Consider the following 15,457-nt stretch of genomic DNA (forward strand, 5'->3'; position numbering starts at 1 on the left):
AGGGGTAATTAAGAGCCCAAGGTAAGGCCAACATTTAACAAGCAATTGATCTTTATCTTCCTGTTTTGTTTATTTTTTTAACCCACCTGCTACATGGACGATTTTTCTGGTTTTGTAAATTTAAAAGCTAAGAAGCGAAAGCACCAACTAGATAAAAATCAGTTTTTTTTTAAAGCAGGTTTCCTTAGAAATCATGAGGGTTCCCATTCCACCATTGCCTTCAACAGGGCTATATTGATGTAACTCCTTCCTGCCTCTGTTTATTCCCTTTATAGATTGGTCTGTGCTCTCAATCAATGTTTTATTAATCTGTATCCTGCAAAAATTCAATAAAAATAGAAAGTTCTTGGAATGAAGTTTTTTAGTGCAGTTCCCAGAGCCGGGGCTCCAGGGAGGGAAAGGGCTCGAACTGGCTACTCATAAGTTGGCCAGGAGCCAACTGCAGCACTTTCTGTTCCCACAGCCCAGCCTGTATTGAAAATAATTAATTTACAGCGAGGTATCGTTTACATTAGCAGTTTTCGTCATTGTGAGCAAGACTGCTAAGTGCGCTCCTTAGAGAAAATAGGTTTTCAAAGCTATTGTTCCAACACTAGAAAAAATCATTACAGTGTTTGGTTTTCCTTATGTGCACATATCTAGAGATTGCAACCATGCCTATGAGGGGACTATGTTTGTGCACTAACATAGCGTTTTTCAGCTTCAAAGAGCTAAAAATGCTAGCCAGTCCTCACAACATCCCTCCATCTTATAGATGGAGAGAGACACTACAGCTGAGTGACTTGCCCACAATGCTAGAAGGGAGTCTTAGACAGCGGCAGGGTTAAATCACTGTGCGGGGCCCCACTCTCATTACTCTTATCCGCACACTTGGCTCATCACAGCCAGCCAGTGAGGTGCTCCCCAGCCCAGCAAGGATCAGTGCCATACTAGGACCTGTCACAGGCCCTTGACTCAGGGTGCAATTTCTTGGTTAAATAGAAACTTAGGCAAAATAAAGTAGTTTCTGTGCCCAACAAAATGCATCCGATGAAGTGAGCTGTAGCTCACAAAAGCTGATGCTCTAATAAATTTGTTAGTCTCTAAGGTGCCACAAGTATTGCTTTTCTAGTTCCCACAGGCTTTCCCCCTCTCCTCTCTCAGCCAGTGTCCCAGTGCAGGGACTCCTGCAGGAGGCTTTCTACTCCCTGTCGTTCTCATTGCCCAGGCAATCTGCCCAGAGTCACCGAACAGTGGCATCCTTCCTCTGCTCCAGGACCTCACCATAAAAGCTCCCTGCCGTTCCTGAGCTCAGCTGAGCTTTTTCTGGCCTTTATAAGGATCGGTTGCTCTTCAGGCCATTATCATCTGACCTCAAGTCCCCACAGCCTCAGGTGGGAGGCGGCTTTGGACCAACTGGTTATTTGTTTTTTGTAACTGTTTGTCTTGTGTTCTTCTACTCTACACTCTTTGGGGCAGGAACTCTTTGCTGTTCCCTATTGTTCTGTGCCTAGCCCAAGGAGGTCTTCTGGCCAGGGCTTCTAGACCACTACAGAGACACAAATACTAATACATTTGCTTTCAAGGCCCAGCAACACAGCTATCATCCTTCCAGAGAAAGGGGACAAAATGGGGGACTCTGTTTGGAGCCTGCTAGGGATCATTGCTAGGTAGTCAATATGTGAGGCACTATCACCTTGCACGTACACAGTATTCTATCTCCACAGCACTTCCCTACGCTACCTGCTGAAGGAATACTTGTCCAGACTCATCAATTAAACCTAGGTCTTTCCTGCAGCAATGCAAAGCACTGTCATTGAGCCACTGTTCTGACTCACTATGCACCTTTATATAGTAATTTTCATTACGATTTATGTTTAATTATATTTTAAGAAAATGTATCTAATATGATATTTTTAAAAAGCATATAGGTCTTTTTTCCTACAGGCTTGATGGGTTTTTACTCAGCTTGCATAGAAGTAAATTTATACTTTCACCATATAAATTAATCTTGTATTTTCTCCTTGTACTGTAAATTATCACCTCATTCATTAAATGCAGCTCAGTGATGGGCAGTTTTTAAAAGGCCACAGAGGCAGGCAGTTATACAATGAATTGTGTGAGATGTCAGATACTTGTGTTAAAAATGCACCAAATTATGAAAAATAGAGGATGTAAATTGTATTCTCAGTCACTGGCTACCTATAGGCATATTCTAGGCAATAACTTATTCTCCTGCTCAATAAGTTCTGCATATTAATTTTATTGATACTGTGGTGCTACGTGTTACATACGATGCAAATATCACTGAAATATTGCAGAAAGGTAAGGAACTCGCAAAGACATTAGTCATATCTTTCAGCAGTTTAATGCAAGTCACTCCCCTTATTTTTAAAAAACAATTTATCCACCCCACCTAAGCTAATGCCATTTTCCTGCTTATAGTGGTAAATTATTTAGATTATGAATGTTAAATATTAGAATGTTTATATAAAAAGCTTGTTTTGCTAATTATGTTAATTCCACTTTACTACAAGCTTCCTTCACTGTTTGTCTTAAGTTCTTGATGTTTTCTTATGTTGGCTATTTATTATACATTTGTGCCCTTTGCAGATGATCAATACCATTGGAGCTTCATTTAAGATTCATGAGAGTTTCATACAACATTCAAGAACAAAATTAGAATTTTGAAATTATATATGTATGTGAACATGCTTATATACACACCACGTGTGTTTTTTATATATATATATATATATATATATATATATATATTTGTGTTGAGAATACAAGGAAAGAGAAGATATGTATGTTAGCAAGTTTTCTGCCAAAAGCAATTGTGAAACAATTTAAGGTTGTCATTAAAGAATGTAACAACAATAATTCTTTGCAACTATGACTGAGAAAATACAAATTTTAGATTAACATTTCAGAGGTGAATCATTCTGGCTTCATGTTTAAAAATTACAAACGACACAGGGAAACATGCATCTAGGAGCGAGGCTTGAGGCTCTTATTTTTGCAAATCTCTACTTATGTGATTAAACATGGCGGAAGTGATTAATCACTGACAGAATAAATCTTTTTTTAGGCATGCTTTGCTGTTAAAAAAGAAAATATTTAGACATTCCCTCTAGGTATGCTGGGAATAAATAGTTATGATTATTAACATTGTGGTTGGCTAACAATTGTTAAAAGATGAATACTTCAAGTTTGTCTGTTCATCAGTACAAACCTTTCTTACTCTGTTACCTAGCAGTCTTTTGATTATGAAGGACTCTGCTAGAGTTTACATGCCAAGGACTGCAATTGCAAATACCTCTCAGTGGATCTTGTCCTTGGTAGATGTTTCCTTCAGCTGTGTTATTCTCAAAGAACTGCCATCAGTTGTTTGTTGTTCTTGCTCCCCATCAGCCCCTATCTGTACTGAGCTTGCAAAACCAAAAAGATGATGCTTATAACCTTGTTTAGGCCTCTGAGTGCAACTCTCCAGCATCTTGCGCTTGGTATTAGGTCTCTCATTTTTCAAGCAGTAATTGGAATTTTCTGCAAGCGTGAGCCTCTCATGTTAAACAGAGTGATGACAGAGAATAATAAAATGAAAAGCTCTTTTCCCCTCAGGGTAGGAAATCCTTGGATCTTTGTTCAAACCAGCATTGTGATCTCTCTACTTCCCTCTGTTTCTCCATCTTTTGGAGCTTGATACATTCTTTTTAGAACAACACAGGATAATTTCAGCAATTTCTCCACCAATATAATAATTCAAACAACTCAACTGCTTCTTCTATGATGGAAAGGCCTCTGAAAGATGCCACTGATTGTATCAAGGCTTCCAGGGATTTTTACACTTTTTACCCTTGCAGTCTCATGACAAATTACTTAGCAAGAGATAAGTCAGTCACTCAAAGTATTCTTTCTTGCCTAATGTCTAAATGCCATCTTCCAGATTCATCTTGACTGCTTTCCTCTATTCCTTCTTCAGTGGAGAGACTCAAGGTGCTATGAATCAGCTGGTCCTTATCTCCTGATTTAACCCTTTCAATTTGAGCTCCTCCTTCTTTAGGTGCTTTCCTAACCTTAGCATCACAAGGGTTTTTAAATTGCTACATTTATGGGTAAGTCTTGAGTTATGTAGTCAAGTAATATATTTGAACCCTTTCTCCCAGTGAAGTGTTAAGAGTGGGATTTCCAAAGGAACTTAAAAGTCTGCAGCTCCCATTGATTTCAATGGTATTTGGGGGCCTAACTCACTTATGCCCTTTTAAAAATCCCAACCTCTAAGTAGAAAGTGTAACCATGGAATTTAGCATTGGCACCAACTTCTTCATTATTCCTCAAGGTTATAGGAGGGTGCAAAGTTTACTTGATAGTAGGTAAGATTCTGAATAATATTTCATAAAGAGAGCTGGTTCTTGTTGGGACAGGAGAATTATGGCAAGGGCGCTGATGTGGAGCTTTGGTGATTTAAGCCGGCAGCCTTGTTCGACAAAACATGAGTGTCCTTGGGCAGATCATATCTGCAGGTTTATGGGAAGGAACAGTGCCTCCTTATTCCTTGCCCTGCCAGACTAGCAAGAGTCCTTACTTACTTCTGTCCCTGCGACAGCCTTGAGTCTGAGTATGCCGCCGACACGCAGCCATGAGCTGGTAAACAGTTTTTTTTGTTGAGGGACTGGTTCTTCCCATTAATCCCTAATAGTTGGTTTGGTGTTGACACTAAAAGAGACATGGGATTCTTCCCTGCTAACCTCACTGGGATTGGAAGCTATCATGCCTTCACACATCAATGGTCCTATTTTCAAAAGTACCTAAATCATGTAGGAGCCTAGATCCTATTGACTTAGGCTCTTAATAGTCTCCTTAATCACCAACACACTTCTGAAATTTGTACCCCTCTAGTTGTTTAAGCAGGCTTAAACTTCATAGGAGGACTACCCAATGCCAGATGCCAATAGCAGCCTGCCTCCAGCCCAATGAGAACAGGAACCTGACCATTTACACACAGTCTGGGCATGCTAATTCTTGTAGTTCATGCCTTCATATGATGACAGTCCAGGTTTGTTTTTTCTCTGCTCTGAAAAGCCAGACAAACTAGTTGAGCAATAGAGCTGGCTGGACATGGATCAATGAAAAGAAGGGCAGGTTAGGAGGAATGAGAGGTACGTATCTACCCCCACCACCAGTTTTTGATGGTTCTGTTGATATCTGCCTTGTACAGCTGTATGTCTCATATACTATCACTCCTGGTCCGTATTGTTACTGATGAGTGGTATCCTTCAGGGATGGGGTAGGTATCCCCACCATGTGATCAAAGTAATTGAGCCTCAGTTAGGCTGGTGCTAAAGCCTAATTATAGAAATGTTAGGTCATTTTGCAAATGTCACTCCCATTTGCTATTGGAAATGAAGGATGTGTTAGGAGTCAAGGCAGTTGAGCGCTCTAAGTGAGATTGTTGTGTAAGTAGGATCAAAAATTGGCCCATTGTATGCCAGATTCGGGGCTCAGAGTGAGATGACTAATGTCTAAGTGCAAGAAAAGTGAGATCTAGAAAAATAAATGTCATATTCTATCTTTATTTCCAACTTGTAAATGAATGATCAGCGTAAGATAATTCGTAAATGGTGAACATCCACCAAACCACGTGTCAAATTAAGGGTGTTGTTATGTAAAGAAATTTATGAAGACCACAACTTTACATAACGATAACTGAGCTGGTAATAGGAAAGTTAATGGAAATGAGGGAAATTTCAAAGTTGGAATATAAATGCAGCTTTAAAAAGTTATATTTTTAAACAATAGTTTAATGAAGGAAAAATAAATACATTTGACTGAGTAAAAAAATCCATGAAAGTTTATATCATCTTTAATTAGATTTTGGCTGAATTCATTATTTTTAATGGTTTTTCATTAGTGAAGCATAGTCATTATTTGGGATGTACAGTAGCAGGAAGAAAAACAAGGTAATTTTGGATTCTATTTAAAGAACAGCTTATATATTAAAAGGCTATTAATAAAAATCCTGCAGTAGCTGACAGAAAATTTTAGCATAAGAAAAGAGTTTAGAGCTTCTGGTTGAACGAGGAATATTTCCTCATCCTAAGGAAAACTTGATGTTTATTACGGAACCTAGCTAGGAAGCGACAAGTAGTTTCGGATGAGCATAAATGAAAGAAACCCTGACTGTTACGTGTTGCTTAAGATGCATGAATTCATATGATAAGAGACAGTTGCACTCCTACGATTACTGACCTAGGCTGTGAGCCCATATCACTAAAGTCAACAGGAGTTTTGCCATTAACTTCAATAGGAGTGTGGTCAAGTCACTGGAGACCAATCATGCAAAATTAGATTCTGAGGCTGCTTGCCCATGGAAGATCTGTAAACCTCTATAGCTCAGCAAACTCTTGAGCTGTCAGAGAGAGTACTAATCACCACAGGATCCCAATTATGGCTATCCAGCGGCAGGAGTTGGAAAACCACTCTACATGGGAGGAATTTCAAATCCTGGAGTTCCTGGGCCTTCCACAGGTAGCTGATCTGTTTTGAAAGTCAGCCCAGGAGAGGAAAACAGGGCCAGGAGGCTTGACAACTCTGTCTATAAGGCAATCAGTAAGAGAAGGCAGGCCTCAGTGGGAAACTCTCAGTACGATAACTAGTAAGAGCGGGAAGCCTTCCCAATGACACAAAATAAATGGGGTGAGACCGTGGAAGTCTCTGTTCTTGATTCCTGTCCCCCCCACCTCACCCAATGGTGACCCATCTACCCCCTACGTGAACAGTTACCCAATCCTGATCCTCTTGTTCCTACTCCCCTTGACCCCCTGTTTCATTAGCCTGGGGGTTAATGCAGGCCTTGTACCATAGCACACGCCATTTATCTGTTATGTTTGCAGAGAGTTGCTTGCTGGACTTATTAGCACAATATAGTGTAAAGGCTTATTCAGGTTAGCTGGAGAGCTCCTCAGAGCAGAGGCATTCTCCTTGCTTAGCACAGAATGGGTACTAACATTAATAACTAATGATGCTAAAGGTCATCGTGTGCAGGTCTATAATATTTCTCTCTAGATATTCCTTCTGACACTAGAACTCAAGGACAGGGGTGGTTGACATTTTATTATAATTCACATGTATTCCTGGAGTTTCCTGGGAAAGCTTGTATTGTTCGTGAGTAGAGGAGGGCTTCCAGTGTGTCAAGTTTTGAACACTGAATTATTTGTTAGCCATTAAAAGCCCAATTCAAATTCAACCCAAATTTTACTTGATTAAAATGGCGATGCTTGTTGCTGATCAAATGAAATGCAAATAGTTTTACGTTTCTCTGTTTCAGACCAGTAAATGTCACACACAAGATGCAGGGATTTTTTTTTACTAGATTTAAGTTAAATGCAATCTTTATTTAGTGTCATGTTTTTATTTAAAAGCATTCATTTAAAGTTTTAAAAAACAAATAATTCAATATAGCAGGACAGGTGCAACTGCGAATGATTAATGATATCATTCTCAGTACTTTATAAAGTGTCTAACACTGAAGAGATTTATACAGTGCAGAATGGCAATTGTGCTTTGATGTAGGGAATAGGTAATCAATACCTGCAAGCTTAGAAAGTGTTCTATTTCCTCCACTAATGATGTAGGTTTTTTGCAAGGCAAGGGTGTCTGGAGCATGAGACACTTAGAAGAAGAATTAATTTGAAATCTGTAGTGGAAGATCAGTTTCAATTAAAACTCCACTTGAATGTACATGGAAAAAAGCAAGCTGTTACACATAACCTGATGGTTATGAGCGTATAAATAAATCTGTGTGGGCTAACCTCTTGGTTACATTTTTACAGGGTGTTAAGCTAATTTTTCCTGAGTCTGAAGTATTATTTATTTACCCCGATTCTCAAAATCTAAAAGAAAAATGAATCCCCTTTCTTGTCTTTTCAAACTGTTCTGTAAAAACGGTATGGGGGACAACCTCAGCTGCTAAAGCTTGGCATAGCTCCATTGAAATCAATGGGACTATGCTGCTTTACACCAGCAGGGGGATCTGGCCCTACATTTCTCACTATTGACAATTGCTGGCATTATAGTGCAGATCATATTGTGTGTAGCAATTTGCATGCCACACTCGCATGCAGTGAAAACAGTCAGTTAGTGGAACTAGAGCATTTCAAAAAGTTCTGAAAGAAAATTAATGAAAAATCCCCAGTTTAAAAAATCCCATGGTGATTCTAAATAGCAAGTCTTAAACTTAGCCTTGTGACAGTAATATGCAATGGCAGGACTCTCAACCACAGCACAGCTTTCAGTTGTGGGTTTGAATTGCTCAGAGTGTTATTGCATTACTTTTTTTTTAATAATTCAGCACCAATATGGAAGCATTTTATGCACATAGCAATAATACTACCACATAAAGATGCAGCTGCACTTCCATTAGTAAATCCTAGATTTAGATCCAGAGGGAGCTGGTAATTGTCTAGAAGGAGATTATCAATTATTAAAGTAATACAGAGAGGGTAAAATTTTCAAAATCCTGTAGACGATTTAGGAGCCCAAATCCTGCTTTCAGTTGTGACTTAGGTTCCCGGGGAGTTAGGGACCTAAATATCTGTGAGCATCTAGGCCTTAGAAGCATAAATCTCATTGAAAGTCAATGGGACTTATGCTTCAAAGTGCCTAAGTCACTTTTAAAAATGGGACTTTTGCTGAGTCACTTAGGCACTTGGAAAATTTTACTCATATGTCAAATCAAATTAACAAGACATTTTCTCTGCAACTTAATCAACAGTTCTGATTTTTGAAAAGATATGTGCCTTGCAAATGTCCATAAAGGAACAACCCTACAGTCCTTATTCAGGCAAATCTCCCACTGATTGCAATGGTCACCAAAGCATTGTGGGTGGGTGCAATGCGTTCTCTCAGTCCTTCTTTGCCCCCAGCTGGAGGCATTGGCAATCTGACACTCGCCTGCTCAGGGACAACCTGCTCAGGCCAAGCTACCAACAAGACAGAATCCTCCAGAGGCCAAGAAGGGCCAGGAGGAGACACTGACGAATTGGGATCCAGAAGGCCAGTTAAGATGGCTTACATGCTTCTTCTCAAGAGCACTGAATGAGACTGTGGCAGAGGAGGGGTGCCTCAGAACTAGCCCAGAATCCCAGGGCCTTAGCTTCAAGTACTTGCCTTTGATGTATGTTTGTTAGTTTGTCGGAGCAGCCTGTCAAATTCTGGGTTTGTTACTATTTGACTCTTCAAAGACTGATCCTGAGCCTACACTGTGGGCTGCCACAACAGGTGAACTGAGGCAGCAAGTGCCTGCTGTGCCAAGCTTGGCCCAGCAGGGGGCACTGCATTGCAGTCCTACGGGAGATGGTGGGGTTTTCAAAAGCTACTAATTCCTATTTGTGTGGTATAACTCCCATTGTCTTCAGTGGAAGGACTGTTAGGCCCGTGGTGAACACTTAGGAAATCCAGATCTTTGTCTGAATTTGTAACAATACCAACATGTGATAGCTTGAGAGTTATCTGCACTACTGGGCCTTTTGAAATGTAACACAAATTTCATTGCCATTTTAATGCAAACTTGCTTGTAGGCTATCTAAGTAGCCAACTAATATGCCACAAAACAGTTATGCATTAGAACACTTTTGGTAAGGAAAGTCCCTCTAGAAACAGAACATGTTTAGGATTTAATAATTGAATTCCCTTTAATTGGGAATTCATTTAAAGTGGCTTTTACTAAGAGTATAATCTGAATCATGATGGATGCCAGGCTGGCAGCTGCCTGGGGACTCCCAGGCCTGGGTTCAAGACCTGGGACATCACAACAGGATCATCCCCAGTTGTCCAGACCCAGCTTCTGACAGTCGGAAGTCTAGAGACACTCAAAAGCATGGTGTTGCATCCCTGCCCATCTTCATAGGATCATAAGAGATGAGGGTTGGAAGAGACCTCAGGAGGTCATCTAGTCCAGCCCACTGTTCAAAGCAAGACCAATACCAACTAAATCATCCCAGCCAGGGCTTTTCAAGTTGGTCCTTAAAAACCTCTACGGATGGAGATTCCACCACCTCCCTAGGTAACCCATTCCAGTGCTTCACCACCTTCCTAGTGAAATAGTGTTTTCTAATATCCAACCTAGACTTCTCCCACTGCAACTTGAGACCATTGCTCCTTGTTCTGTCATCCAAACTGTTCAGGAAGGACAGGCAGGGCAGAAAAGGTGGGGGAGTAGCACTGTATGTAAGGGAGCAGTATGACTGCTCAGAGCTCCGGTACGAAACTGTGGAAAAACCTGAGTGTCTCTGGATTAAGTTTAGAAGTGTGTGCAACAAGAGTGATGTCATGGTGGGAGTCTGCTATAGACCACCGGACCAGGGGGATGAGGTGGATGAGGCTTTCTTCCGGCAACTCACGGAAGCTACTAGATCGCATGCCCTGATTCTCATGGGTGACTTTAATTTTCCTGATATCTGCTGGGAGAGCAATACAGCGGTGCATAGACAATCCAGGAAGTTTTTGGAAAGCGTAGGGGACAATTTCCTGGTGCAAGTGCTAGGGGAGCCAACTAGGGGGAGCGCTTTTCTTGACCTGCTGCTCACAAACCGGGTAGAATTAGTGGGGGAAGCAAAAGTGGATGGGAATCTGGGAGGCAGTGACCATGAGTTGGTTGAGTTCAGGATCCTGACGCAGGGAAGAAAGGTAAGCAGCAGGATACGGACCCTGGACTTCAGGAAAGCAGACTTTGACTCCCTCAGGGAACAGATGGCCAGGATCCCCTGGGGGACTAACATGAAAGGGAAGGGAGTCCAGGAGAGCTGGCTGTATTTCAAGGAATCCCTGTTGAGGTTACAGGGACAAACCATCCCGATGAGTCGAAAGAATAGTAAATATGGCAGGCGACCAGCTTGGCTTAATGGTGAAATCCTAGCGGATCTTAAACATAAAAAAGAAGCTTACAAGAAGTGGAAGGTTGGACATATGACCAGGGAAGAGTATAAAAATATTGCTCGGGCATGTAGGAAAGATATCAGGAGGGCCAAATCGCACCTGGAGCTGCAGCTAGCAAGAGATGTCAAGAGTAACAAGAAGAGTTTCTTCAGGTATGTTGGCAACAAGAAGAAAGCCAAGGAAAGTGTGGGCCCCTTACTGAATGAGGGAGGCAAGCTAGTGACAGAGGATGTGGAAAAAGCTAATGTACTCAATGCTTTTTTTGCCTCTGTTTTCACTAACAAGGTCAGCTCCCAGACTGCTGTGCTGGGCATCACAAAATGGGGAAGAGATGGCCAGCCCTCTGTAGAGATAGAGGTGGTTAGGGACTATTTAGAAAAGCTGGACGTGCACAAGTCCATGGGGCCGGACGAATTGCATCCGAGAGTGCTGAAGGAATTGGCGGCTGTGATTGCAGAGCCCTTGGCCATTATCTTTGAAAACTCGTGGCGAACGGGGGAAGTCCCGGATGACTGGAAAAAGGCTAATGTAGTGCCCATCTTTAAAAAAGGGAAGAAGGAGGATCCTGGGAACTACAGGCCAGTCAGCCTCACCTCAGTCCCTGGAAAAATCATGGAGCAGGTCCTCAAAGAATCAATCCTGAAGCACTTAGAGGAGAGGAAAGTGATCAGGAACAGTCAGCATGGATTCACCAAGGGAAGGTCATGCCTGACTAATCTAATCGCCTTTTATGATGAGATTACTGGTTCTGTGGATGAAGGGAAAGCAGTGGATGTATTGTTTCTTGACTTTAGCAAAGCTTTTGACACGGTCTCCCACAGCATTCTTGTCAGCAAGTTAAGGAAGTATGGGCCGGATGAATGCACTATAAGGTGGGTAGAAAGCTGGCTAGATTGTCGGGCTCAACGGGTAGTGATCAATGGCTCCATGTCTAGTTGGCAGCCGGTGTCAAGTGGAGTGCCCCAGGGGTCGGTCCTGGGGCCCGTTTTGTTCAATATCTTCATAAATGATCTGGAGGATGGTGTGGATTGCACTCTCAGCAAATTTGCGGATGATACTAAACTGGGAGGAGTGGTAGATACGCTGGAGGGAAGGGATAGGATACAGAAGGACCTAGACAAATTGGAGGATTGGGCCAAAAGAAATCTAATGAGGTTCAATAAGGATAAGTGCAGGGTCCTGCACTTAGGATGGAAGAATCCAATGCACCGCTACAGACTAGGGACCGAATGGCTCGGCAGCAGTTCTGCGGAAAAGGACCTAGGGGTGACAGTGGACGAGAAGCTGGATATGAGTCAGCAGTGTGCCCTTGTTGCCAAGAAGGCCAATGGCATTTTGGGATGTATAAGTAGGGGCATAGCGAGCAGATCGAGGGACGTGATCGTTCCCCTCTATTCGACACTGGTGAGGCCTCATCTGGAGTACTGTGTCCAGTTTTGGGCCCCACACTACAAGAAGGATGTGGATAAATTGGAAAGAGTACAGCGAAGGGCAACAAAAATGATTAGGGGTCTAGAGCACATGACTTATGAGGAGAGGCTGAGGGAGCTGGGATTGTTTAGTCTGCAGAAGAGAAGAATGAGGGGGGATTTGATAGCTGCTTTCAGCTACCTGAAAGGGGGTTTCAAAGAGGATGGCTCTAGACTGTTCTCAATGGTAGCAGATGACAGAACGAGGAGTAATGGTCTCAAGTTGCAATGGGGGAGGTTTAGATTGGATATTAGGAAAAACTTTTTCACTAAGAGGGTGGTGAAACACTGGAATGCGTTACCTAGGGAGGTGGTAGAATCTCCTTCCTTAGAGGTTTTTAAGGTCAGGCTTGACAAAGCCCTGGCTGGGATGATTTAACTGGGACTTGGTCCTGCTTTGAGCAGGGGGTTGGACTAGATGACCTTCTGGGGTCCCTTCCAACCCTGATATTCTATGATTCTATGATTCTATGATCTGCCACCTCTGAGAACAGCCAAGCTCCATCCTCTTTGGAACCCCCCTTCAGGTAATTATCTCACTTTACAAACTGTAAAAATCCCCTTCCTACTGTATAAAAATAAAAATGGGGGGAGAGAGGATGGAGAAGTGTCAGTTCCTGGCACTGTTTCTGTGGTTGGCTAGCTATCCTATATCAAGCAAACACTCCTGTGCAAGGTGTACGGATATGTATGCAAGACACTGCTGATCTATCCATGGTGCATCACACTGCTACTATTTGACTTTGGGGGAAGATTTGGAAGAGTAATTTAATCAGCTGAGAAATTATGTGAAAACAAATTTGAGTAGTGAGAAAAATAACAGCATGAAAAAGGACAAATGGTAGAAGAAAGTTCTGTGCTGTTACTTGCCTCTACCATTTCTCCTTCCTGTAGTTTATTTTTTGTACTACCCAAGTTTGTTCACACTTAATTTCTCAGTTGATTTAAATGAAGTTCTCCCCCGGTTGCCTGCTTTTAGAACCTAAAATAAAATAGCAGTTATTTAAGGTCGTATTATCTTAACCTGTCACACAAACTAAAGTTAATGCCTTATTAGTATATTATCTAATGGAAACAGGTAAGCTTCATAACTTTCTACTATTTCTCTTGCTATTTGAAAGTTCCTGTAACATCATAACAGGTTTCAGAGTAGCAGCCGTGTTAGTCTGTATTCGCAAAAAGAAAAGGAGTACTTGTGGCACCTTAGAGACTAATTTGTTAGTCTCTAAGGTGCCACAAGTACTCCTTTTCTTTTTGTAACATCATACTAACTCATAACTCAGTCATGAAAAGATTGGTGAATTGCAGATAATTTTAGAGAAGGGCAATTTAAAATAACAGTATTGTTGCTTAATGCTAGAAGCAACATTTGAGTACTGTATAAAGTTAATGGATTTCAGTCTCTTCGTAGGTTGCATGCAGGAAATGTAGCAGCAGTGTAGTTACCTTGGGAGCTAAAATGCTTGCTGCCTTACTTAAGGATGGTCTTGTAACTGTTGGCCCATCAGAACAATAAGTTGTTGGTCTTTTCTTTTAACAGGTACTTATGGTCCTGAGCACTGGGTTACTTCAAGTGTGGACTGTGGAGGCACTCACCAGTCTCCAATAAACATCATAGACCATCAGGCACGTGTGGGAGATGAATATCAAGAATTACAGCTTGATGGTTTCGACAACGAATCCTCTAACAAGACATGGATGAAAAACACTGGGAAAACTGGTATGTTCTTTCTTGTTTGTCTCCGTAAGCCTGCCTTCAATCAATTAATAACTCAAGGCATAAATTTAAAAAAAACAAACCCACAAAGACATCCCATTGTTCTGTTTAATCCTAACATGAGAACTTCCCAGTATAAGTTGCCAGGTCGCTATCTCTGCATTCTATGCAGAATTAGTGCAGTAGATCAGTTTTTAAAAGTTTTTTGAAGTTCATCTCCAGTGTAAACCATTTTCTTGGCAGCCAAATGAGTATCATAGTAAAGACCTGTAACTCTCTGTGTGAGAGTTAGAAGGTGTAACCTTGAATTACCCGCTAAGGGAGGCTATAGCATCCAGTAGTGAAGAGTGCCAAAATGCAAGGCTCAAAGGTATTCTTGTGAATAAAAGAAAAGACTAGGGGTTAGGAGGTTCTCACACAGAAAGGGCAATAGATGGGCAAAGTGATGTAGTTGTGATTAGTATCTTGTGAATATTATTACAACCCCGAGTACTGCACTGTAACTGCACTTCTCTTCTGGCCCATTTTTATAATTGTTTTATAAAAGAACAGTCTGAAGACGTTGCTTATTTGTACCAAAAATTCAATGGTTCACCAAAAGGTCAAGGTTAATTTATATACAGAGTTGTTTGCATTTGCTTGCACTTGAATACTGAAATTGTGAAAAGCAGAAATCATAAGGTCTGCCTTGTCAGTTGTCAAGGTCAAGAATTTTTAGGTAATTGAATTAAATGTAATATTAATTCAATGTTATTTATTAAATCTATTTTTATATCCTTGTTAATATTCAGCATGTGTCTCTGAAGTACCTTATATCATGTTTCTCTAGCTAAAGGTCTGCTCACATATGCAGTAGATGTCATACCTCAGGGGGTTGTAGCACAGACTCGGAGTACTTCCACTGAATTCATTGGGCTTTGGATCAGAGCCATAGATACTAGCCACAGATCCATTTTGCCTCATTTATTGAATTCAGAATCCTTTGGCCTACATCGAGATTTTGAGACTTCCTCTAGTTAATGGAGGGTCCAGTGGCTAGGGTGCCAACTGGGTTTGTAGGAAAACAGAGTTCATTTCTCTCCTCTGCCACAGACTTCCTGTGTGACCCTAGGCAAGTCACTTAGCCTCCCAGTGCCTCAGTTCCCCATCTATAAAACAGGGATAATAGCCCTGCCCTGCCACAGATGGGTGTTGTGAGGATAAATACATCGAAGATTGTGAGGCACTCGGATACTCAGATGGTGGTAGGAACCATACTAGTACCTGAGATGTCAAAATAGGACTGTATCTAATAAATCAGATTCTTTGTAAGAATATTACTATGACATTTGAAGGAAACCAGCAAAAGAATGGAAAA

At 41.4% G+C, this 15,457-nt stretch overlaps 1 protein-coding gene across 6 annotated transcripts in view; it reads left to right on the plus strand.

The window, feature by feature from the left end:
• The window catches only part of PTPRG (protein tyrosine phosphatase receptor type G), a 610,478-nt gene that overhangs the window by 325,426 nt on the left and 269,595 nt on the right, over window positions 1–15,457 (plus strand). For all 6 annotated transcript variants that reach the window (XM_038410554.2, XM_043518167.1, XM_038410556.2 and 3 more), the window contains exon 3: window positions 13,924–14,103. In XM_038410554.2, coding sequence (XP_038266482.1) covers window positions 13,924–14,103 — 180 coding nt within the window. The remainder of the gene's footprint in view (window positions 1–13,923; window positions 14,104–15,457) is intronic.

This window comes from Dermochelys coriacea, chromosome 7 (assembly GCF_009764565.3).
Source record: "Dermochelys coriacea isolate rDerCor1 chromosome 7, rDerCor1.pri.v4, whole genome shotgun sequence".
NCBI lineage: Eukaryota > Metazoa > Chordata > Testudines > Dermochelyidae > Dermochelys > Dermochelys coriacea.